The sequence below is a fragment of the Pelecanus crispus genome, chromosome 5 (assembly GCF_030463565.1).
Source record: "Pelecanus crispus isolate bPelCri1 chromosome 5, bPelCri1.pri, whole genome shotgun sequence".
Classification (NCBI taxonomy): Eukaryota; Metazoa; Chordata; class Aves; order Pelecaniformes; family Pelecanidae; genus Pelecanus; species Pelecanus crispus.
This window is the reverse complement of record NC_134647.1, coordinates 69,457,235-69,483,462: the sequence shown is the minus strand read 5'-3', so window position 1 is coordinate 69,483,462 and position 26,228 is coordinate 69,457,235. Positions and strand designations below refer to the sequence as shown.

Here is a 26,228-nt window from a genome sequence, read left to right as displayed (position 1 = left end):
AAAGCATGTCTATAGGTCAGTATCAGAGTTTATGCCCATCTCAAAATAAATGAACCAAAGGCAATTTTCCAGAAAACAATTCCCTTTGTCCCAGAAGGGACGCTTTTAAATCAACACTCACATTCACCTTCCTCTTCAGACCCCCTCTCTGAACACTAGGACATATTGCTTCTTCAACTAATTCTGTTTATGTTACTAAATAGCTTTAATTATTTAATAAGAATTGGCTGCCGCTGAAACCTGAGTTGATGTCAGACAGGAATGTCCAGCAGACCTATTAGTCTTCAAATTACTATCTTTTCATAGTCTCAAAGGAGCAACCATGACAACTATCTTGATAACTGTGGAGGGGCTCAGTTGCTGGTTTTTTTTTGGGGGGGAGGGGCGAGGGGGATGGGGACGGAGGGATATTAATCATTTCCTTTTGGCAACCCAGGCCGAAACACCATTTCTCCAAAACCCTGCCCAACCATAATTACACTGTAAAAATAGAGTACAAATATTTGTTACATAAAAATAGGTTCCATTACAAATATGAACACTGTGTACTGTGCATTTCCAGGTGAATTGCAATCAGGAGTGCATTTTTTGGTCCAAAACAGTGCCAGAAGCTTTTCGGTACATGTTTCTGTATATTTTCTCGAGACTCTCTTCAAAGATCACTCTGTGATGCTTCCCTTTGTATATAGCTGCACGACTAGACCAATATTTACCATTATCCAAATGAACAGTAGTGTTCTGCTGCACTGGTGAACTGTCAACAGGAAGAATAAAAGAAATAATGATCAAATCAAGATAAGGAAGAGGAATCAGAAGCACAAAATGAGCAGAAATCCAAGTGTAGAACTTGCTAATCACGAATTACCTTTCATAAATTGGTAAAACAACTGCACTGCAGCTACTTCTAAGAAATGGGAGCCCCACATTATTCATTCACACAAATTCTCCCCCACTCATCTGAGTGCACTTGATAATACCTCCCAAATCGGAAGAGAATTAATTTTCAAAGAGCATGCAGTAATTTTGCTGTATTTTGATAGGCAGTGTGACTAGGCACTAAGCCTATGCAAGAGCAGCACAGTAGGATTTTTGTGTCCTTTGAAGGTCAAAATGTAACCACAAGCAGCTATTTCAATATGAAGACAATCTATCAGAGGCATATTAAATTACTGTGGTTGCAGCTGTAAAGTGCTCTATCGGAAGCATCTTGGATTAAGTATTCTACCAAATACATTATCATACAGTGGCAATCGAGTGTTCCTTCCCCACCCCATCTTCTGTGTCACTGTTTTAACACTAAACACAAATACCATCTCATATTTCAGTTGCTTTGAGAAATTATTTCCTAGATCTACAACATGAAATTTATTCTCTGAAAATCATTACGAAACGCTGACAAATCTGAAGTATGTATATCTAAAATTCATGACTATTTGCCTTTTCTTGAAACTTTCAAAACAAAGGCAAAACAAAGGCTTGTGTCATATAATGAAATGAGCCATTTTCCTGTAATAAAGCATGAAACAAGTAGCTCAAAAATCATAAGAAAAAATGACTACTGAGGTGACATTTTTCACATCTGCTCAAAGATTTAGGCACTTAAGACACTCAAAAATTAAGACTGAGTTATCTTCAGCCTTTCATGAATGTTCTCAGTTCTGGGAAATGAAAACTGGAAATGTGAAGTTTACAGTGACCATCTTCACTTAGGAAATGGAATACATTTCACAGGGAAGCTTTACATTTTCTTATATACGTAGCATTTATTAATCTACTATGGTCAAACCAGTACTTAAAACGTTGTCCTCAAGTTAGTAAACACCTGTGACAAAATGGAAAGAAACCTTATGTCAAAGGACTCACAAACATACTTCTAGATAGGTGCATCAAAACAGAAGGTTTTCACCTTAAGAAAGAAAAATAGTGAGGGAAGAAGATGAAGATGTAGGATCTGTTTCCTAAATTCACATTTCTAAGCTTCCACTATCCCATGGAAAACAAAAGAAGGAATAGCTTTTGCTTTTAGATTTCTTGTATTCAAATATTATGGTGATGCCAATCTACACCACATAAAACAAGATCATCTTTATGTGGCTCCAATATTAAAAGGGGAGGAAGGCCACTTTCACAGTTTTTCAAAAAAGCTCCAACATTTAAAGTCAGTCAACAGCATGAAGAAAATTTAAACATGGTGCTTCACAGTTTGGACACAAAGAAACCAACCTACCAAACAGCAAAATCAATAGAAACGTTATATAGGCCTGTGTTAAATGTAGACAAGTCAATACCCTGGGGACCCATCAACAACTGAAGTTTTACCCCCTCCCTTCTGCAGTTCGTGTTACCTCACTTCTGATGGAGAATTCTCAGGCCAACAAATAAGCACAGCACTAGGAGTGGCACTTGGAACTCTACAACAGCTTTGACACTCTTTTCATTGGAATCCACTTCCTGCAGTTAGCATTGTGCTTGCCTTTTCTTCTGCTTAAAAGCTTAATCTACATAGAGACACTCAGAATCCAACCACTTTAGCTGCAGTAAAGGAAAGGCTCAAAAAACAATAGTAACTTTCACAAGTTCCTTATTCTGGTACTGACAAACACTTGAAAAAACAAAGACATAAGTTTCATTTTCCCTTCTTTTTTTGGGGGTGGGGCGGATGTGTGCATGTATGTATTTCCATTAACCAGTACTTGCACATGAGATACTCAGCACTGGCGTGGACAAAGATACAGCCAAGCTAGGGAAGAGTCCCTCTCCTGTCTCAACTGGAAACCAGCTGACAACCTGAGCTAAGCAATCTGGGAATTACACTCACAAATCATATTAACAGCAGGATTTCTGCACGCAACTCCCTGCTCTGAAATACCTGTCACATGCTTTCGTTCCCTCATACATCTCCTTTAAGAGTCCCAGAAGTTCTTTTCTGAGTGAATCATATACTAAATATTTCACAAAACATGGACCTTTTCTTTACTCCCAGTGGTTTTCAATCATCTACTTTACTGCCAACATTTGGTCGACAGTACCATGTCCTTCTATGAACTCTGTCTCTGTCCTTGTATCCTGTTTATGAGCACTGTGGCAAGCACTCAGCAATCAGACTGTCCTCGAGTCCTTTTATGTCTCACCCTTCAGTGAACGGGACTAGTGCTGCCAGCCTCTACACCCAAGGAAAAGTCCTTTCCCAACATGAGTGCCACATTTCATATCCCATCACTACTTGATTCTGTAGTATTAGGATTTGTTTCTTCTTTTTTCATGGTCTGCAGTTTCGGCATCAATCTCAAAGTCCCAAAGCTGCCTCAAAACAAAAACTTGCACTTTCTCTCTCACAAACATATCCTACACAATTTAATTGCAGCAGCTGTCAGGACAAAGGATAAAGGAGCAAAAAGGCTACACGCAGAATGCAGGAGTGAGCACAGGTATAGAAATACTAACAAGTAGCAACTTCACATATATGTGGAAAATCTAAGACTAACTAGATCCCTTGTGCAGAGGTGACTACAAGTCAGAGGAATTTTTAAAAAAGGCAACAAATCATAAATGAACTTTTTAGAGCTTACCAATTGCAAGTAGAAGTTCACTATGATATCTATATTGAATTACCCTCTTTTCAGTGGTATACAGTGGTGATTCAGGAATAATTTGTTACAAAATATTGCATCACATTTCATTATCAAAATAAAACCTTTTTTTCCCCTAATGTCAAGACGTCTCAAATTTAGCACCATAGTTCCAGGACTTCTCTCTTAATATAAAGAAAAACAGAAAAGCCATACAACCCCCAAAATGTTTTACATTACTTAGTACCTTTCCTCCAACAAGCACCCAAAACGTTCTACAAAATACTGCATATAGAGAACATCAATATTGATAACTTCTATTACAGAAGTTGTCAAAATCAATTCAATTGGTGTCTTTTAAGTAAAATATTTGAATGAAACCACAGTTGCATATGTGAGGAGTACACAGAATAATTAACCTACATAAACCAGGTTTTCAAGATCTCAGGGTTTCAAGATGTCTTCTGAAATATGGCATGCTGAATCACTAAACCATAGTATATGTATTTGCTGTGTTTTTTAAGATGCTTCTCTTTTCCAAATATGTGTTTTGGGAAAAAAAACCCCAGCAAAACAGCCCCAAACCATATTACTAAACAAACTTCAATTTATTTTTGCACTCCCATAGTTTTAAGAAAAAATAACCAGTTGGTTATTTTTAAAGCAACATTTGCTCTCTGGTTGATAAAATCCCAAAACTACTCCCCAAGGATCATTTTTATGACCAAGTCCAGTTCCAAACTCAGTGTTTTATGAAGACTATACTGACACAGTGCCAAACAGCATGAAAGGCATAATGATAGTTAACTGTATTTTGCTTTTAGGTGAAAAAGCTTGGTAGGACTAACTCCTACAGAAGCCTTTTCCCAGTGCAATATACTACATAGCTCAAAATAGGAAGAGAAATTTTTCACTAAATTTAAAGGGCAATGTCATGAGTATGACTGTTCTGTCTTGGTCAGAGAAAAACTCCATACCTGCTCTGCAGTTCACTCATGGATAAGGGCACTTTATGTGAAGATTCTCTTGTCTTAGTCAAGTCTCCTTTTGATGTGTTACTCTCATCCTAAAAAAAACAGAAATCAAATTCTCATTATATTGGTTTCTGATTACAGTGATCTCATTTCAAAAATACTTTCCTTTAGTAGAAGACTATTAAAGTGCTTACATTTCTTGGGGGAGAAAGGGACAAAGTGTAATGAGCCAAATGCCATTTATGAATGCTTTTAATTAAGTTCAGTACAACTCAGCTAATAATTTTCAGGTAATAAACTGGAAAGAATTTCTAGACAGTGTAGATCTAAAGAACTCTGCTGACAGCAGAAGCTTCAATAATCCCCAACAAACACGTTGGTTAAATGCTATGAAACCTCCTGCTCACTGCCTTACTTTTGTTTCTTGCAGAAAAGGGAAAAAAGAACCCAAAACTTACTATTTATTAGCTTTTGTAATGTGCTATCGTTATCCATTTAATGTATGTTACCAGACAGAAGGATTCTACGCATCTGAATACTTTGATTCTATATACATGGCTGAGAACAGGCTTACCCAACTTTAAAAAATATCTTACACTTAATGACCCTTCAGTGGTATTCTTAGGAGTCGCTAGAAAGCGGTCTTACCTTCCAAATGCTATCTAGACATCAATTAACCTATATTTGCCCTCTTAGGTAAGTAAGAAACAAAACACCTCATGTGAAGGGAGCCAGCTCGTCAACTGAGACAGTATGGTAGAAATTCCACCACACACAACCATGTTGTGGTGGTGAGCACAGACACTATTTAAGAGGTGATATTAAGTGACACTTTTAGCAAAAGCCAATTGCTTTAAGGATTAGTAAACAAAATCATCCTTTGCAGTAAAAATAATCACACTTGCTGGTAACACAAAACTGGAAGAAACAACAATAAATATAGTGGTAGATGGTAATAAGATGCAGAGCAAGCTGAATGGCAGACGTATGGCTGAGGAAAAAACCTAACACAATTTATTGTGGTGAAATACAAGGTAATAATTGTGTTTGTACACAGGAAAACTCTCTTCCTTCAGCAGTCACAAAGCACTGAAGAGGAAATGGGGTACAGTGGTAAATAAAACTCTGCAGCATTTGCCAGAGGCAAATTATGTTCTGGAAAGCAAAAAAAGATGGAAACATTACGATACTGTCAGAATGCCACAGCAGAAAGCTACAGTGGACACCCTAGGGAATCTGCAGCAGAGCTCCAGTCACATTATTTTTACAGAGCACTATGGAAACAAAATTTTGGAAAACACAGCTGGATGCTTCTGGGAATGGTTATTTAGTATTAGGCTCTTTGGAATGAAACGGAGTAAGAAATACTTTTTAACCTTCCAAAGTTTGGAAGAGGATCCAGACTGGAGCCAAAATCTACTCGCCACATTGCCAGTGCACTTGCTTTACTATTCCCTCGCTTTCAAGATGACCTGTTTACCTCATCCATCCACTGCATAACAATGCAGCCTAGATTTTGGGCCATGTGGGGAAGAACAACCAATCCTGGTGTATTTTACAGTACTCACTGCAAGTACACCTGATTGGGTTTTTTTAAGCAGGTCAGCTGCTGTTAGCACAGCTTTCACAAATTAGCTGTACACGATTATCAAACACTGTGAGACCTCTCTGTAACGTCCTCCCATTCCTCTTGCTCAGTGGAAGAAAATGGAGTGAGAAAAACAGTTCTTTTCCAGCACTGTTCTGACCGGGTTGGTAATTAAGGAGTCAAAAAATCTTACCCAATACTCTGACATCTGGATTTTTTAAGGCAGAAACATGAGGTTTTCCAGCAGGAGAGGAAACAGAAAAGCATCATCTCTGATTATTAATCCCTTTGAGTATTCAGCAAGTGTTTGATACTGGAAGTGACAAGGTGTGCTAACAGAAAGCCAACAGAAAGCACCATGCTTCAAGAATCTAACACCATGCTTGCAAATTTGTGTGCATTTGTGCAATGTTGCAGTAACAAGTGAACACCAGCATATGTGTAAGTCATTCTAGAGTAGAACATTTTAAATTATATAAGTAAAATAAGTAAATAGGAAGAAAAGGATCAAATTGTCCTTTACCAATTATTATATTTAATAGTCTTTATGACTGTATGGAGAGACCATATAACCAGCCATCCAGCTCTCCTAACACACTAGTAAATCTTTTATCATAAAGTCATAGTCTACTGTTCAAGGAAAGTAGTCAAGCACCACTGGAGATAGTTCAGGCTGTGCAAACTTTCATTACATGTAGGTGCTGGACCGTCATGAAATCCAATTTATTATCTTAAGTTCATTGAAACATCGGAGAAGCATTTGACATGATTTGTACCTATTCTGGAGTGACTGAAACACAGAAAAATGTGATGGGCATTTTCTATTTGAGAGGCAGCAGCTCACAAGATCATAACATTTGTATCCAAACTCAGGGAGATACAGCATGAACTAGATCAAACAGTCTTAGCATGCATGACAGAAGGTTTTTCTGAGTTTAAAACAAAAAGCACAACAACTAAGCTAAAGATGAAGATTGAACAAGAATGAGAAAATAATCAGATTAAGAGAGCAAGCAGGCAACACAAGGAGCTGCCCAGGATGGCTACATTTGGGGAAATAAATAAATAAATAAATTAGACTTCAGTGCTAAGACAGATGGTTCTTCCGTACATCTTGCAGCAAAGGATTGAGAAACCAACCTTCACTTCTGCCCCAGCCCTCTGCCGTGTGTTTACTGTAGTCAGTGGAGTCACCACATCCCAGCCAGCAGAGCTCACATGCCAGTGTTCAGCTTATGTACTGAATCCATATTTCTACAATCAAGCCTGCCTCAGTGTTACGCCTGCCATTTCTGTGCTGAAGCGTGAGGTGGGGAGGCCAGGGCTCTCACGCTCTTTATCATGCTTCCCACTGACACAGTAAACTACATCAGAGGGGAAAGGTAGACAGTTGGGGACAGCAGAAACTTAAAATTGCAGCAACATTCAAAAGCAGATTTCTGTTAACACTCCTTTTCCTAAGAGGAGAAACTGAAGCAAAAAAGATGTCTTTCTCTGCTTTGAGAGACTCATGTCTCTTCTAACTGATCAATAACATTTGTGTGCTAGATTGTCAGATAAAAATAATAATTTTATCAGAGCTCCTAATCTTAATCTTACCTACCTCTCATCCTTACATCCTTTTACCTTACCTTTCTTCTACCTCACCTTACAACTAAGACTCTAAGTTCTTTGCAGGTGAACAACCTTGTTATTCAGTTTGTACAATGCTTCGGCCAGGGAGATCCTGTGGCACAACTGGGTTTCTCAAAATCACAATAGCAAAAATTTTTATCTGTCTAAAACCACACTTTAAAATGCCATCAGATTCCAGGACAAAACATTCTGATCCTGGGCATAATCTCATTAGATAAAGAACTCTGTTCATTGAAAGCCAGGTAATTAAGGGGAAAAAAGCACATATCTGAAGAATAATACTAGCTCTACAAACAGCTGGACACAAGCAGCTGCTGATGTGCAGCTGCACAACATGCTTAGCCTTGATGTTCTACCAATCTGTAACACATTTTTTGCTTAAATTGGAAGTGGAGAACTGTGGTGGTGCAGCCCCCTGGGCCACACTGAGATCTCAGGATAAGCCATGCATGCTTTGGGAAAGACTCCCATTGTGCTGTTATCTTGGTTGCAAGTGCAGTAGTGGGGTGGTCAGGCCACCCCTGGCCACACCTGGGCCAGCTGTTGCCTGAGTTGTATACCAGAATGACTCAGCACAAATTGTGGCCAGAATGTAAAATACTGACCAAAGCCAATCATCTCGAGATCCTATAAATAGCAATCCAAAAGTGAGACCTTTTGAGCTCTCTGGGACTGTAGCGGGCTGTGTGACCCCGTATCTCCCCCTGAGCTGGGACACCTCTCAGGGTAGATTTTGCGAGGATTGAAGGATCGTCCGTTGACAATTTCACGAGGACGCAAAGGCCTGATTTTGCAAGGTTCACCGACTGCCTGTTGATGAATGCCAGCACATAAAAGTGAGTAATTCATGAAACTCACGAAAAGGGAAATTTTAATCACAGGTTAACCTCTATGTGTGTGCATTTTGATTTAGAGCTGTTTGTTGGCCTGTCTCTGTGTGTGTGTGTGACTTGATTTAAACCCCAGCTGTGTGTGCAACCCTGCTGCAAATTTCGGGTGACCCTTGTCATTCTCAAATTTTTAACTAAGTTGCTATTTTGATTGTAACAAATTCCATTGAATCACTCTGTTAAATTGGCTGATGCTTAAGTGCTGTTAAGATTTATACAACCTCATTTTGTGATCTATCTCAAAAATATTAATAAATCCTAAATTGCTGCTAAACCAAAGCTGTGTAAAAAAAATCATATTTGTGACAAGAACTAGATATTAAAAAAACCTGTAATTGTCCTCAATACCCCATAAGAGGGTTACCTATACCAGCTGTCCATAAAGGCTACACATAAGGAGGCTACTGAATTAAGTGTGAAACAGTTCAGCTCATATACTGAATCCATATTTCTACAATCAAGGCTGCCTCAAAGGACAACGTCATAATAAATCCAAGACTGTAGGCACAGTTCTCTTCCTCGGCCATATTGGTGAAAAGAAAGGATTTAGTTTGCAGTCAAACTTACAAATACTAGGTGCTGTCTAGCACTGTGTGTCCTTAAAATATTTTTCACTCTCTTATGGATCTCATCTCCATTTGCTGGTGAAGGCCAACCAGAGCTAAATCTGCAAGAGAAAAAACAAACAGAAGAAATATTTTCCTGTTGAAAAGCTAAACATACTTTTGACTCAGATTTTTTTTTTTTTTTAAATTATGAAGAGTGCATTACTTCCTTCTACTTAGAACATACACAATGTTTAGATTTGATTCTTTTTCTCCTCTGGGGTACAAGTAAAGAAACATTTCAAAGCAGTGCATAAACGGTATGCATCCACAGTACCAACAGAAGATGCGAAATATAGAAAATGTTGATGATTTTGTAACTTGAGTAATATTTCCATAATGTTTGTATTGTCCCTACAGAATAGAAAAGCTATACAGTTATTCAATTCCCAGTGATCAGGTTTCATTTTCCGCTTTTTAAAGGAAGTATTACACACATTAAATTCTTTTCACTGGAATAAATCAACAGGAAGATGACCCCAATGTGTGCGAATTGGAAAGCCCATGGAGTTAAAAAAATGTTCACAATCTTTATTTCACAAGATGGAACTGCATTTTAAGTTGCTTTCTTACATTAAAAAACAGGTGGCTTGCTTGGTATGAGTGACTTAAAACCAACAGCCACTTTTGGATTCTACCCTTTTGTGTTTTGCAGCACATTTTTTTTCCACTTTACAAAAAAAAACCCCACCCCTTATCCTTCTCAGCAAGTTCAGAAGCTGGCAGAAATTTCATATCAATAGTTATTCTCAGACTGTTAAGGCAGGCAGCTAAGATTTTAAGAATAGGATAATTTACACACCAACCTCCACATGCTAGTACACTCAAAATGTAATATTTAAAAAAAAAAAAAAAAAAGAGAGCTCAACATAAGAATTATTGGGGAAAAGTTATGAAATGTTTACTTACACAATCTCATCACAGTGACCAGAAACAGGGCACCAAATCAAGATTGTGCATTTTCATTTCAATGTTTCCTAACCTCTGAGAACCTGACTTTGCACCAAGAAAATAAAAACTCATTATGTGGTATCATGCTAATACAAATACGAGTCACCAGGCAAGCTGCGAGCTGGCAAGCCATACCGCTGCAATTTGAGCTAATGGAACACCACCCAACAGCAGTACTGGGCTGCCATACTCTGGGTGGATTAGAAGCACCAAAAACAGCGAAATGCTTTGATAGTTGGCTTATAAATTTGATGCAGTGGAGAAACATCATGACTCTGAACCCTGAGATTCTACACTGGGCTCTGGATGGGGTTGTGGGACTGAGATGCAAGCCCTTCTGCCCTCTTCTCTCCAATTTATCACATTCCTTGTGTTATCCAGTCTGAAATCCCCAGTCTGATCATGCCTGGCTTAGTTTACCTTCATCAAACTTCCAGAAATTTCAATACAGCTACAGAACTGTACAGCCTCCTCCAAAAAGAACAAACCAAGTACACATGGAAAGCTTCAGTCCAAACCAAGTAACTTGGCAACGTTAAAATTAATAGAAGTGGGGTCCTGAAAATGGGAAGTGCCAGGCTACCTTGAAGGTTACAGGCAGGGCTGGGAGCACTTTGCAATCTTTTGGATTATTCCTTCTATTACCTGAGAGAGGTAGAAATATAAGTAAAAAGTGACCAGTTCTCTGCTTTTGAGTAACTTTCCTCTCTTTTCTTGTATCTAATCAACTTATTTGGACTCACTTATTATTACTTACTTTTCCAAAACATCTCTCTTGGTTCTAAAGACCCCCCAATATTTTCAGCTTATTTATGAGTTTCCATAAATCAAACTATCTATTTCTGAATGCTTGTATTTTTCTTCAAGAAAGGGTGCCAAGAAATGACACAATATTGGAAGGATGAATCATATATCTATAGGGGGATGTATGTTCCATATTTCTAATAACATTTAACATTGTTTATCTTTGGATCATCACAGGCAAGAATCTTCACAAAGCTGGCTGTAACATTCATATTAGCATCGTGAACATTTACAATTAATTGCAAACCCAACAGCATGTATGGCAAATCCATACTGTTCAATTCTTTTGCATACTAGAATCTAATGATCTGTTGCACTAAAAGATCTCACATAACTTTTCCTAAAAGAAAGCAAAACGCTTTGTGAATTTTGTTAGGGGAGGAAAGCATTGCCTTTAAAGAAATAGAAGTCTAAGTCCCTTAAGCAGGCAGGAACATTCATTTCCGTAACACAGTCAAACCCAGTTTGATGTACTGCATTACAATGCACGCGCTGTATCACTAAAGTTTTGAAAAAAAACTTTTTTTTTTTTTTAAAGAAGAGAGATAAAGGAAAGGGGCTGGAGTAGTACTATCATCTTATGACTTCCCATTAGCATTTACGAACATTTACTAATATTAAAGAACCTCCAAAATGAATGTTTAAAAATCTGCATCCTAGATGCAGTAAGAGTGAGTCATTTCCCATTTGACAAATAAAAGATAGATGCATGAAGTCATGGCATTTTCTCTTATTTATACAGCAGCTGCTGTTCTTCCAACATACAGGTTGCTGGCACTAAGAAGAGAAGCTGGAATAGATTGCCTTTGGGAAATAAATTTTATGAAATTTGTATGTAAGATTTCAGATCATTGTTATTAATCTTAAATTTACAAATATCCTCAGAGATAAATGTATTTACTTTTGGAAAAAAGAAAACCCAGCTTACTCTCGTATTCATTTAGAAAATACATGGCTATGTCTGCAAGAAGAAGAAGATTTAAGTACTTAATTCAAGAACTATTAGATTTCTTTCTTCAGGTGATTTTATTGATCAAACCACTAGTGTGCGCTGTGGTATAAGAAATGTTAGCTACTCATACAGACCCCAAACTTAATTTACAACAACAAAAAAAAAAAAAAAAAAGGAAAAAAAACATTAAAACCTTAAGTGTGATTAAAAACAGTATCAGCTTTTTAATTAGTTTTTCTAGTATTCTTATTAGCTAATTTTAGTAATAACTATAGAGTCTCATCTACATCTAAAGTCATAATGTTAATATTTACACCAGCCAAAACTAAAATAAAATCATGCCTGAAATGTAACAACCATAATCTGAAGTGAAACCTTTTTACGATACTCTAACTCTCTTACTGGAAATATTTTATAAAACAGGCTTTAGAGCACAGCTTCTTAAAGTATAAAGGGATTCCATTTGCCCAAAATCACCAATAATGAGTTTTTAAAATGACTAACTACTTATTTATGTGATTAAGGTGTCACTATCATAGTGCAATGTTGAAAGGAAAGTAATTTCATTTCAATGACTGTTTGTGCTGATAAATGAAATAAACTTCTACAGCTGTATTCTTTGTCATACTTTCAATTTTCCCTGGGACTTGCAAACATTCTGCAGTTACATCAGTTTAAATTGTTTATTGATTCCAATAGATTGTATAAACACTTTGGAAATATAGCTCAGTGACCTAGAAAAAGCCAGATCAATCAGAGAACTTCTCAAGATTAATTTCAAAGATGTTGTGTCGAGTACATTCAAGGAAACAGAACCATTTTCCCTTGTAATGTGAGTAAAGGCATTTATTTTCTTTTATGAGATAAGGATTTTTTTTTTTCAGGTCATAGAGACAACATCTACCTTGATGAAAAAAAGAAGCAGCCTAAAGATTGTGCTAAAGATTAAAGTTATTTTAATGTATAATTTTATCCATTAGGATGAAATACTCCATTAGAAATACAAACAGGATACATCCACCCATGTACTCTAGTCAAACAGCAGCTTGCGCACTTGAGAGCTGTAATAACTAGGAATTTTCAAATGTCAGACAATCCAATCATCCACTTGCATATAGCAAAAATGTTAATATCACATTTCAGCAGGAGATACTAATACATTTCATATGAGTAGAATTAATGCAAAAGCCTACTGCAGAATATTTGCAATGCCTATCGTGACCCCTTCCCCCACCATCACATCTCCTAGCCTTGTGAACAACTCGGTGCATGTGGCCTCCATGAAGAATTCATCAGCTTCAAAGACACAGACTTCATGCTGAGGAAAACCACATACAAGGTCAAACTATCAGAGGACAGAAATCAATGAAGTACTGTAGTACCAGATTCACAATTGGAGAGAACGCTACTGTAATTGGGGAGATGAGGGAGAAAGAACTCTTAAAGCCAAGTATAACCTGAAAAACCACAATCTGCAAGAACTTACACATTCAACAACAGAGATTCTCAAAAAAACCCCAAATATATTTAATTCTGAAATAGAAACAAACCTCACAGATTTTATATCCAAGCAGGCATTTATGCAGCATTCACAGTAAGTGGGGAAGTTGCTTTATTCTCATTTAAGAGGACATGAAGTGGCAATTCAGTACAATGAACTTGGTTCTCAGTATATACTGGTTTGTATGGAGGCACAATAGAAAGGCTGGGCTACGCTTAAAGGGTTTTACTGGTCTACTTAGTGAAGGACACAATTTTGATTTGCTTTTTCTTAAAGTGACTGATGGCTATGAACCTTAGTGTAGATGCAGCTATACCAGTGCAAAAGTGTTTTAGAGACTGTATTGGTACATACCAGGTCCTGAATTGTAATGAAAATATATCAAAATACAAATACTGTACCAATGCAAGGATTTTAAGTGGAGGGAGTATGCTGCTTTCACAATGCCGGGATGCTACTATGAAGCAGAAACAATTACACACAGACAAGGCCTTAAACAAAAGCACAGAAGCCTATATATTTGGAAGCAGCAGCTGACAGCTTAGGTGTGTACCCACTTGCTCTCCCTCTTCAGTAAGAAATTTTTAAAAAGTAAAAATTTCTCATCCTTTCTAAATAGTTTCTCTTACTTTCAAAAGCCCTGTTTACAGTTAGGCCTTGAAGCACTAGAGATACATTCAGTGCTGAGTTTTTAAATTAGTAAATGCTTTCTTTTCCCTCCTAAGCTTCATATCTAGTCCTTAAAACTGGGGCAAGATACATCATGCTCATGTAAAAAGTGAATCCCAAGTGGCAGACAGCTTCTGAGATTTCAAGGAAGGCCCAGTACTCTAGGTGAGCAGTGGACCCAAAAAGGTTCAAGTCATTCTGGTACTAAATCATTAGCATGTCATAAATGGGCTACCCTTCCTTATCCTCTTTGGAAGCTTTTCCACTACCTTCTGTCGTCTCTGAATTTATTCATTTATACACAAACCAGCTTTGACAGCAATCAATTTCAAATTTACCTACTGCTGCAGCAAAATCAACCAATGAACATGACAAATAGTTCAGAAGGTGGTCAAAAATATGAAACAAGGCTTAGGTACTACTCAGTTTTGCAGAATATAGAATCGTTTAGGTTGGAAAAGACCTTTAAGATCATCCAGTCCAAATAGTATCAAATAACTGATTTTCAAATATTGATTTCCAGAGGTTAATTTAAAAAATGGAAAACAACAAAACTTCCCCAAGAGGTGAGACTGATAAACGCAAAAGATTCAAGAAAAACCTTACTACCAAACTACATTCCAAAAAATCAGAAATAATGACTTTTAAATAGCTAGAAATACACAGGAAACCTAGTTGCAGCCTCTTCCTAGAGCAAGCTTTTTTTCTAAAAAGTCTGCTAAATTTTTCAGTGTTCCACTTTCTACTACAAAGTTCTCAGAATTTAAACACACTATCACAGAAGTAAACCCTGTCTTAGGATGCATGCCACTCTCGAAAATATTAGGTGAACTACCTGTGGTCTGGATTCTGCTATGCAACAAAACTAGTACCCCAGATCCTGGGGTGACATTTCAAGATCACTGAAGCCAAAGCTTCTGATAACTGGAATTTTCAAGGGCTTCACGTAGGATCTAGTCTTTCATTTGTATCTAACTATTAGTATCTATCATTATATCTATAATTTGTAATAGCTAACTTCATGCTGGTATTTCCCTAGTACTTGAAAAAAGATAACATAAAAAAGTGGTGGTAAAACAGTAGAGGAATATTACAGAAGGGCATCTGATCCATACAGTTAACCTCTGTCTTACTTCAAACAGAACTTAGATTTTTGTTAAATTTTATAGTAGGTAAGAACACATATTAGCAGTATAACCAGGAGAACATAAAAAAAGACATTGAGCTGGACTTCACTCTGGAAATTATTATTCTTCAGATCAATGATAAAAAAACAAAAGCAAAAGCCTGCCACGTCCAGAGTAGGAAAAAGAATCCTTTGATCCCAAATGCATGGGAAGTAGCTTTGCCTCTCAACATAAAAGAAATGGTCAAATACTCCCATGATTGCTGCGGTCTCTTGAGAAAAGAATTTCTCTTGTGCCAGCAGATAGCTCATTCAGAGGACTTCTGTCATTACCTTACAGAATCCACCTCACCTCTTCTTTACAAAAGGTGCTTTGCTGGAGGCTTCAGTGCTGCAAGGCAGGCTTACCTTGTAATTCCCAAGAAAAACACCATCTTCTAGGAGTAGTGAGGATGTACATGCACTATGAAAGCAAGGACTGGACTTGAATTTTGCTTTCCTGCTGCAGCATTGAGAGAATATAGTGCTAATGCTCTTCCACAAAGCATACAGGATACTTATCCATGCACAAAAGGATACTTATCTATGCACAACCAACCAGTCTGTGGGGGCAAGTCAACTGCATTGACTGAAGCTGGCCACACATCATGGGCAGGAACTGAAGAGTGTGCATGTACCATTGCTCTGCACAGGAGCTAGAATCAAAATGAGAAGTAGAGTTGTACAGCCACATTACTCTGCTTAGTGTCAGTTTGCAACACTAGGAAATGCTTGCCTTAGGTGACCTAAATAATGAAAAATGTAAAAATAAGGTATGAAAAATAAATATTCAAAACTTTGCTGACTTGTTCAGCAGTAAGTCTATTTACAGTTCTGCTTCTGGCTCAAACCCAGTGGAAAAGGGGAGAGGATTGATTTGTGGTCTCTCTAGCAGGCTCACAGAAAGGGACTGGAAACGGCTAGAAAAAGGGCTCAGAGGCCCTTATGCAAGACCCAATTTCTGCATCACTGAAAAGTATTACAGTGGCTTAACAACTATTCAGCAGTGCTCTGGGAAGTACTCCCAAGAAGGCAGACATTCCCTTCAAGCTACTTTTTTTCTTTAAAAAAAAAAAAGGGGGAGGGAAAAAAGAGAACTAAAGGTTGAGGAGGGGAGTCAAGTTTCATATTGACTGTGTGTTGACTAGCATTAAAAAAAAAAATAGCCTGGATATGCTAAGCTCTTTGTCTTTGTAATTCAGAATAAAATTGAGGAAATAAACACCAAATACTGTGAGATAAGACTCTGTATTCCTACAAATACACTAACACTGGTATACTCTCAGTAGTACTGATTTTCTCTATGATCTGAACATCAGCATTTGCATGCATTTCCAAACACTGACCTCTGATCCATGTTTGTCACTCCAACTATAGCTCTCAGTATACAGTCAGCTAAAGCCATTGTTATCTCAGCAGCATGAAAGAGATCAAATTTTTTAGACTATGCCCTTTACCTTCTCATTTTGAATTTTTTCTGATGACAAAAGTAAATGCTTACATCTTTCACATAAACAGATGTTACATCTCTAAAGAGCTGAGAACATTTTTTCTAATAAGAAAACACCCCATAATTTCACAAGATCACAAATCTCTTCCGGAAAGGGGCTCATAATGAGAAAAGGCAAGAATATTCAGATAATTTCAAGATTAAATGGCAGATGACTACATTTCTATGCATGTAACAGCAGCTCACAACATACAAGACTTTCCTGTTATCAATATAAGGGACCCTGTCAGCTTTAAATATAATCCATTTTAAAATTTACCCCCCCAAAGGAGTCCAGTTGAAAAAAGAAGGATAAAAAAGTCACCATTACAGTATCTCTTCCCCAGACATGGGTAACTAATGCACAAACAATGTCAGGAGAGAGTGGAGAGGTAGACAATATGACAAAGAAACCTCCTCCAAACCCTAGATACATCCTAATCTCTGTGTAACAGTTCTCAAGAACTACTATTACACAGAACAACAAACAAGCAAGTTTTCAAGCAGAGGAAGATGTTAAAACACCAACTTGATCTTTATAAGTATTAAAAATTCGATCCCTGCCTGCCATCTGTCATTTTTCTTTTTAAAGAAAAAACTGGGACAATTTTTCTATTTTGAAAAAAGCATTAGGCTGTGTGTAGGCTATAAATGCACCCTGCGAGCATTGACTAACTGAGGTACCCAATGATAACAAGGATGAAACAGCGTAGAACAAGTGTGAACCAGCCACCAAAGTACATCTCCAAGTAGGGCCTCAGTAAACCCTTCAGCATTTAGGACAGGACATCAGCTTGATCCTCAGCTTATCCTAATTATTTTATATATTTGCTTATTCAGGCCCAGCTTTGTGCATAGTTTTTCTGCTCCCAGAAAGCCATCTAGTAACTTACTAAACTGAATGTACAGTAGAAGCACTGTGCACCAAATACACGTTCTATTCAGCAGGGTGTAGGAAATATTCTCCTTGAAGGACTGGAGGACTTAAGCGTGAAGAAATCTGTTGCTTTTTAACATTTCTTCCATCCCACCCTCATGACACTGAAGCTGTGAGGCTTGCCCAAAATATTAACCCAGGGACTGAAATCCACTGATACTAGAAACTGGCTGTACCCCAACCCCATTGGGGTCAGTGGACACTACTAAGAAAACTAATTTAAATATAGCAATTAATATACACACAGTTGCTGCAGAGGCCCACACTTCAACTCAAAACAACATCTTAGGACGTCAATAAAGCAGAAAGATTGAAAAATAATACACTGACTAGACTAAAGCTAGCCCAAGCATGTTACGCACACTAGTCACACATCTGACTACAGAATAGCCACAAGTATGTGCTTACGAACACTAGGCTGAACAACAGTCAGAAGGAAAAAAGGTTTCCAAGTACCTCCTGTAAAGCCTACTTGACATGTATCTATATTTACATTCCTGAGATTCGCATCGCCTCTGAAACAGTGATTATTTGCTTATTTAAGTATTCTCTGGTTTAGACAGACATTGGCAGCCTGAAATCTGGGGCTTCATTGTTTCAGAGAGGTTAGCAACAGAGGTGTCAAAGACCCTTTTCATTGACATACTATTAGGATTGTATTCACTAAGCAGAGAGGTGATGGCAAACACAGCACGTGAGGAAAAGTCAAACAACAACATAGTTGTTGGGGAAAGATTTTTCAGTCCCTTCAGCCTGCACACCTCCAAACATGCAAACTATAGTCATGCAAGTACTATTATCATCTGCTTATGTTAATCAATTCCAGAATTTCACAAACAAAACCAAGTCACTACCTTTCCCTTAGAGAAGATCGATTTAGCACAGAACTTAGAGAATGCTTCTGAAATGCTGGAGGTGCTGAATGCTTTAAAGAACCAGAACCGGTATAGGACTCCCTGTTGGGTGGATCTGAGATTACATCCTCATGGCAAACATCAGAACTGTCAAAGTCTTTTCCATGAGTAGATTTTGCCTGTTAAAAAAACAAAACAAAACAACACCACCTTGATAAAAATATTATGAATATCAAGATGTACAGTTTTCATGTTTTTAATTTTCAGACCAAAAAGTTAAATGTTGCATATACATGCAGGAATATCTGCCTGATGGGGAAAGGACAAGGATCCTCATTTCATAGAAAGAGCCCTGGTTTAAATTAAATCAACAAGTGTCAGAGAACTCTGTTGGAATATAACATACTATCTTATGTCAAAGTCTAGTGTAACACGCCTTTTATCACCTTTTCTGACTGCACAACTTTAAGGCTTACCCCTCTCAGGAATCTCACAGATTCAGAATGACAAGAGAGTCTGAGAGTCTAAACAAGACAAACCGCAGACCTCTCTTCAGTGTGGGAACCCTTGTTCTTAGACTTTTTTTTCCTCATTATTTGCTGTTCCTCAAGTGAAAACTCAGGCCCATCTACTCATCTTCTACTCACTCTTCAGTATACTAGTTACTCCTTTTCATAGTTCCTCTTAACCTGAAACACAACCACTAAAATGCCTCCATGAGTTACCCCGTTTTACCTGGAATGGGGACTTTTACAGGAGCTGTTTCCCAAAGCTGGGGAAAAAACCAAAAACCGCAACAAAACCACACCAACAATAATAAGGTTATTCATTAACTCTTTTCAGGATGCAGGGTTTTTTTTCCTCAGCTTTGGGAAACAGCTCCTCTTAAACAATGCTGTATTATATTTCTGGCAAAAAAAAGACATGTTCTCTTCAGCCCTGATTTTGTGAGAATCACAAGTGATTAGAAGCATCAAGAACTGCTCCTAAAATCTGCTTTCCCATTCGGGGACAGAGGGATGGGGGAGACAACACAATCTTAAAATAGCCATCATTAAAAAAAAAAACAAACAACCACAAAACTCAAAAACTTATTTGGCATATTTAGTAGAAATTCTCTACTTTCTTTACAGTTTCTCATTTACAGCCATGGAACAATCTAGAAGTGGCACAATATATTAGACTCACATGGTACACAAAACAGCAATCCTTGGTAATAAAAGTTTAAAATCTGACAAAAGTGCGCTTAACATGTATCAAGGTTTATCCTTTTAATTCCCTTTCTTTCCTCTTTCCTGTTGTCGTTTTCTCAGCCATTAGGAAATCGAAGGAGGCATACGTAATTAAATGCTTAAATCCACAATTTCTGCAGTACTTCAGGAACACAGGCAAAAAAAAAACTAAATGAGGATAGAAAGAATAAACAACACCAAAAAACAAAGGAACCCTAACATTAATCTTCAGATCCATTTAATACAGAAAGCAGCTCAAATCTGCAAAAGTGAGGACATGAAATAACACAACAGTGGCTTGCCAGTTGTACCAGTGCTATCTTTGCATACAATTCCAGAATGAAGTGTGCTCTCAGAATGACCAGGAAGGCAAATGCAAACTGCCTTTAAAGGCTCTTCTATCTACAGCCTTGTCACAAGCCTTAATGCCAAGGAGAAGCAAGTTCTGTACCTACAGGCATGAATATCTTATAGAGTGTTAAGTTTCACATTTCTGTTTGTATATAATCGGTCAGCAGACCTAAACCGGGTTAGATAAGATTTAAAATGTCCCTTTTCTTGCTTTTTATACTATAGTAGATAAAGTTTCAAAAATACCTACACAGGACAATCCTCCTCACTCAGAGCTTCCCAAAAAACAATTTGTAAACAATAGCACTTCAAAGTACTCACTTTGGCTTTCTTGGGTCTGTAGCTGCCAAGAAGAGAAGGATCTGGAGAAAGACAAAAGGTGCATCCCAGAAGAAATTCAAAAGAAAATCTGAATGTCCTATATTTTATGAAATCTTTTACAAAATAGCTTACGTCTCCTCCCAAACAGTACTAAAGTGATTTATTATTATACATTGTGAAATTCTAAACAGTCTCCTCAGAATATTCCAGGAAATCACTTTCTTTAGCTGAAAACAATGACTTCACATTTAATGGAACACAATGTTTATAATAATGAATAAGTGTAAGCACCTAAGACAGAAGTGGCACATTTTGTTAAGCTATTAATTGCCTAAATCAATATAAAAATCAAGCTCTACCATTCCCAAAAATTCTCACATACATTAAACTACCTCACTAATCTCTTCTGAACAAGCTTCCCAATGACCACCTCTCTCTCCTTCTAGCATGTCTTCATTCCTTCCCTTACCACTGACCCACAAGCATGAGTACAAAGCCCATGGAAACACAGGCAGGGAAACTATTAGGTCCAGTCCATACCAGCTTAGGATGTTTCACCAATGTCAATACACACCTCACCCCTGAGGGACTGACATTGAGTTATGTCTGGCTTCTTGATCGGTTTTATCAGTCTGTACTGAACAACCCTCATACTGTGACCCAAGCCCAGAGGTAGTTCTGTGCTCTACAGCAATGTAAAGACCCCCCTCTATTAGCTACCTGCAAAAATCGAAAAAGGACTAAACTGTACTGTCAGTATTAAGACTTCTAATCCTAGGAATTTGTTTTTTTCAGAAGTTCCAGTTAAGTCTCAAGACACAGGCAGGTGACCAGTGAATCCTCTGGATATTAATAGCGAGGTAGATTTCAGTCTCCTAACCACTGGCTAGAAACCACCAACTCATTTCGTAAGTATGCAATGGTATCAGATGATAACAGGTCTGTTACATTATCCAGCTACTACAGACTGGTAAATATGACCCCAAAGGGAATGTGAAAACTTTAAAATCCTGCACGCAGTGCTACTACAAAGAACAAACGTAAAATAATAAGTTCATAATGATTTGCTATATAACAATTTATAATTAGTGAGGAGGTGCAATAAAAATGAGGCAGAGCGCACATAACAAACAAATACTGATGAGACTCATTAAAATCCTTATATTACCAGACACATGCAATGAAATCAAGTTTTAGGGTACTTCCTTAAATTTCTGGTCCCACACCTTTTATTAAACCCTTACTTACTGAGACCAATGAATGCCAAAGGACATTCAAGCACATCCTGGATGCTTATTAACAATGGTAAGTCACTGATCCACTACTCACAAACACTGCCGAAATAAACATTATTAATTTTTGAAGAAACAGAGCCCTTGAACTTCAAAATGAACAATACTCCAAGCCTGACCAACATACCCACAGACTGTGGTGCAGATTTGCTCCACCATCCAACTCATCAAAACAAGTGGAGTGAAAACAGAGCACTCGCCTGGGCTTTTGTATTTTCTACTCCTACTTTCACATCATGTAGAACTATGTTCCAAGTTTCATGAGGTAAAGAATATTCAAAACCACTTTTTAGCTTATTCAGTATTCTTCCTATTCGTAGGAAGAAAGAACAGCTTTTTCTCCATTACAGACTGACTTTTTTTTAATAAATAAAAAAACCAAAACAAACCCCCCAAACAACGTAACCTCACTAAACTACTGCAGAAAACAAAAGCATTTATGAGATATATAGTAGAAAATACTGACCATGGTCTACCTTGGTCCAGGCTTCCACTGTACTATCTTGTGTGGGACACCAGGTATGAAGTTTAATATCAGGACTTGGTTGTTCAACCTGAAGCAAAAATACCGTTAAAATGCTCGGTATCAGATGTATCAATTTCTTTTTTTTTCTGTTTTCATTCATAAGATCACACCTAGTCTGTTCTGAAATATTTTATTCTTATTTAAATACTATTTACAACTATTTTCACAACACTTTGCTCGTATTATGGATATTATTAGCATTACTGTGCATAAACAAAAACAGTACTAGAGAGGTCGACAAAACCTGAATATCATATTGTTCAAAGAAAAAAAATGCAGATAGTCTGTCCTTCACCTATAATGTCTGCAGTCTTTTTAAACAATTCTTGGTATCTCATATTTATTCAAATCAGTTCAGCTATCACCAAGAGAGATCTGAATCTTTTCCTAACTGAAAAAGTTACATTTAACATAATCTAATTTTAAACTTCATGTAACACAAAATCTCCAGGCCAAGAGAGTCCTCAGCAATAAAGATGTCCTAAAAGGAGCAATCTAGAAAGGCCAGGACAGTCAGGATATGGTACATTAAGAGACAAGCTTTTTCCTTTTTTGTACAAACATAACCAAGCAATCAAAATCAATAATCAGTGTTTAAAGATGCTATAATTAAACTGATAACCTCACCTATAGATCAAAAAACAGAAGAACTGATTAAAAGGAGTTAAAAGAAAAATTTCTGGGAGAGAGATAAACAGTAGGTTGATGAATAATTAATGGCTTATTAAGGCTAATCTAAATTTCTAAAAGGTACCTATACGTAGAATAAAACTTGGAAAAGAATTCTAAAATTTGACAAGATATTATCAATTCATTTGTACATAAACTAGAAAAAAATTAAGTGAGAAGCAAACTAATTAAACACTAAATTATCTCAATGGCTCTGACACGTGTCCAGAATTGTAGCCAAATCATAATGTCATAGCACAGAATCAGAACAACCCCATCTCTGCCCCTACACATTCAAAATGGTATTCTAAAAATAAAGGATTGTTGCAATTACAAGAAAAATAAATGGGGGAAAAAAGAGAGTGTGATTCTCCAAGAGGCTAGGAAATCTGTCCCTTTCATAGTAAAGCACTTAAACACAGTTTCTTTAAATAAGTACCTAATTTCAGAACAATTTTTCATGTACGGTTAGCAAAAAGTCCTTATGCGGATGCTAACATCAGGTTGGTTATGAACTCTAAGTCAAAGTGTTAAAGATGTAGCTCTGAGCAAAGGAAGTGTTTCAATGATCATAGGATGCCAACATAAAAAAAGTTGAAAGAGAGGAAGTGTAAGTGTTCATAATATGACTAGACACTCTTTCTTTAAAGTCTTATTCAGGAATTTTTAATACTAATATCAATTACTTCCAAGCTGAATTTATACACCTATTATCCTGTCTAGTGCGCTGGAAGAAAAGAAATGGGGCCTCAGAGAATTTAACCAAGATATTCATGAAAGAATTTGATCTTTGTCTATTACTAACGCAGATAAAAGAAATTTTATTTTATTTAATTTTACATTTAAATCACTATGTGACAGACTGTTAAGGAGAGAAAAATTATTAATCTAAACTAAGAGCTGAATGAATTTTCGGAGCAGTATTTAGCGAAAGAACAATATTTGATATGAGCTTCAGCTGGAAGCGTTTTGGAGAGAATACAAACCCGTCTAACTACAAATGGAGGTTTATCAGTTTCTCTTCTGAATTCATAAGGACCAAGGTTTAAATGGGCCAGTCGTTGCCTGGCTTCTTCTGATAGCTCACACATTCGTCTTTTTGTGTATGGAGATGGAGAACGTGATTTAGAAGCTATTGTAGGCTGCTCGTAGTTCTTTGTTGCTAAGCTGTGCCTGGTTTTCTCAGGTGAAAGAGTATTTTTCTTTGGTAACTTTGTTTGTAATTTTCCATTTGGGGTTGAGTGATGTACCCAATTCAAATCACCCTAAAGTGAAAAAGAGAAATTATCTGGTTTGACAGCATGCAGAACAAAGATCACTGAAAATAATGCAAACAGGGAACTAATAATTTTAACAGAAATAAACACCATGTCACCTGATATTCCCCTCACAAAACTATAATCAAACAGCAATTTAAAAAACAACAATGTATTTACCATTTTCTCTGAAACCACAATGAGGTTAAAACACACATTACTACATGTTAGATGTTAACCATCTCATACTTACCCAATTAGCTTTCTCACACAGTTAGTGTACAGAGACTAAAAAATTAAATTGATTTTTGTCACAAGTTCATTTAACACAAACTTTACCTGGATTGGACATACATAGATTTGAAGCATTTTTTCATCTGTTTAAACTTTTTTTACCTTTTTAAAATTCTTATCCTTTAAAATAAAATACATAAATTAAAATAGAAGCCTGTTAATAGTTTAAATTATATTCATTAAGAATTGCCTAAAGCCTCACAAGAAGTGTAATTACATTCTCTGATTTTTATATTTTCTTGGATCATGGTGAATTTACTAGTTCTTTAAACAGTTATAATCAAAATGCTATGTTTAGTTAAAAAAAAAAAACAAAACCACATTCCCCCCCCAAAAAAAAACCCTCAAAAACTTTAAAGACCATCTTCCAAAGATCCTCTCAAATCATGTGAATACTTTTGCAAAAGAAGAGGCAAAGCAGCTGTTTATTTGTAAAACTGGCACTTGACATCTGAAACATGGATTTTGTAGCTGAAATTTATAAAAATCACACCATTATCAAATATTGCCTTAAAAGTCTATCTCTGAGCCAATATTGCTTTTAAAATACCTATATACAGCAGAATAAAGTGAAGTGGAGGAACAACCAACCTCACCACCTCCCTTCCCACAACACAGGATGGGGGTGGTGCTGTTGTAGTTTCTGTTGTTGTCACCAGCAAAGCCTACCTAACAATGAGAACTGACATCCCCTCCAAATAACTATTAACTTCTTCAGTGACTGATTTAAAATTCTGGGAAACAGTTTCCAACACTGAAGATTTGTTCAAAATACATTATCATTCCTTTGTAATTCCTGGCATTAGATGAGCATTCAATTACTCTACAAGCTTTATAGGTCAAGGCACTCTAGATTATACAACTCTTATCAGGCTACTTAGTCAGCAGCATGTTTTAACTTTGAATACCGCAGTATGGATAATTTGGCTTTTTGGTCAAATTTGGCCCAAATTCACATGTTATAAAAGATCAAGAATAATGGTATAGCAAGACTTTTCTTCCTGTTAGAAATTCTTTTTCAAGCTTGAGGAAGTTGACATTACTGTTAAATCTGAATGTTGCATGCACTACTTCAGTTCAGAGGAAACCAGAAATAAGAAGTTCAGCTTGCCTTCAAGCCTTTCCCTCTATACTCAACAATGAATGAGGCTGAAGTTGTGTGTTTGTTTTGCATCAATGAAGTTTGAATCTGGCATCACACAGACTGTTCATGCCACTGTATTTCATGCCTGTACTTAGCACTTGTGCAGCTGGTAGTGAGCCAGAGTATGGAAGTGGCCCAAACAAAACCAGACCTAATTCTCTAAGACTAATTTCAATTTCACCAGAAGTAGGCTGTGCTGCTTTTGGCTTACACCAATCATGAAACTAGACCTTCACTGCAACACACAGAAATTTGATATGCCATTCATAATATTAAATACTTTTAAGGACATTTTTAATTTTAAATCAAACTGCCCTTATTGAAGTCACCTTCAGTGAAGTTAGTTTTCTGACAATGACAGTTTCCTCTTTTTTTTTTTTTTTTATTCTTTACTTAACTGTCTCAATATATTTCTTTTGCTAAATTTGGAAGAAACTTCTCAGTGAACTAATTAGCAATGCCACAAATGGGTCAAAGTCACCTAACCCTCCTTGCACAGAAGCCTTCCTGACAACCATTCCATTTTAATGATGCTGCACCATTTTTCAGTAATCTAGCAA

At 36.9% G+C, this 26,228-nt stretch overlaps 1 protein-coding gene across 1 annotated transcript in view; it reads right to left on the bottom strand.

The window, feature by feature from the left end:
* Window positions 1-558: 558 nt before the first annotated feature.
* SPATA6 (spermatogenesis associated 6) overlaps window positions 559-26,228 on the bottom strand; it is a 41,023-nt gene continuing 15,353 nt past the window's right edge. Inside the window, exons 7-13 of the mRNA XM_075710620.1 lie at window positions 23,961-24,239; window positions 22,246-22,333; window positions 20,488-20,528; window positions 18,584-18,762; window positions 9,224-9,323; window positions 4,547-4,635; window positions 559-754 (exon numbers count right to left, since the gene is read on the bottom strand). Coding sequence (XP_075566735.1) covers window positions 574-754; window positions 4,547-4,635; window positions 9,224-9,323; window positions 18,584-18,762; window positions 20,488-20,528; window positions 22,246-22,333; window positions 23,961-24,239 — 957 coding nt within the window. The 3' untranslated portion in view covers window positions 559-573. The remainder of the gene's footprint in view (window positions 755-4,546; window positions 4,636-9,223; window positions 9,324-18,583; window positions 18,763-20,487; window positions 20,529-22,245; window positions 22,334-23,960; window positions 24,240-26,228) is intronic.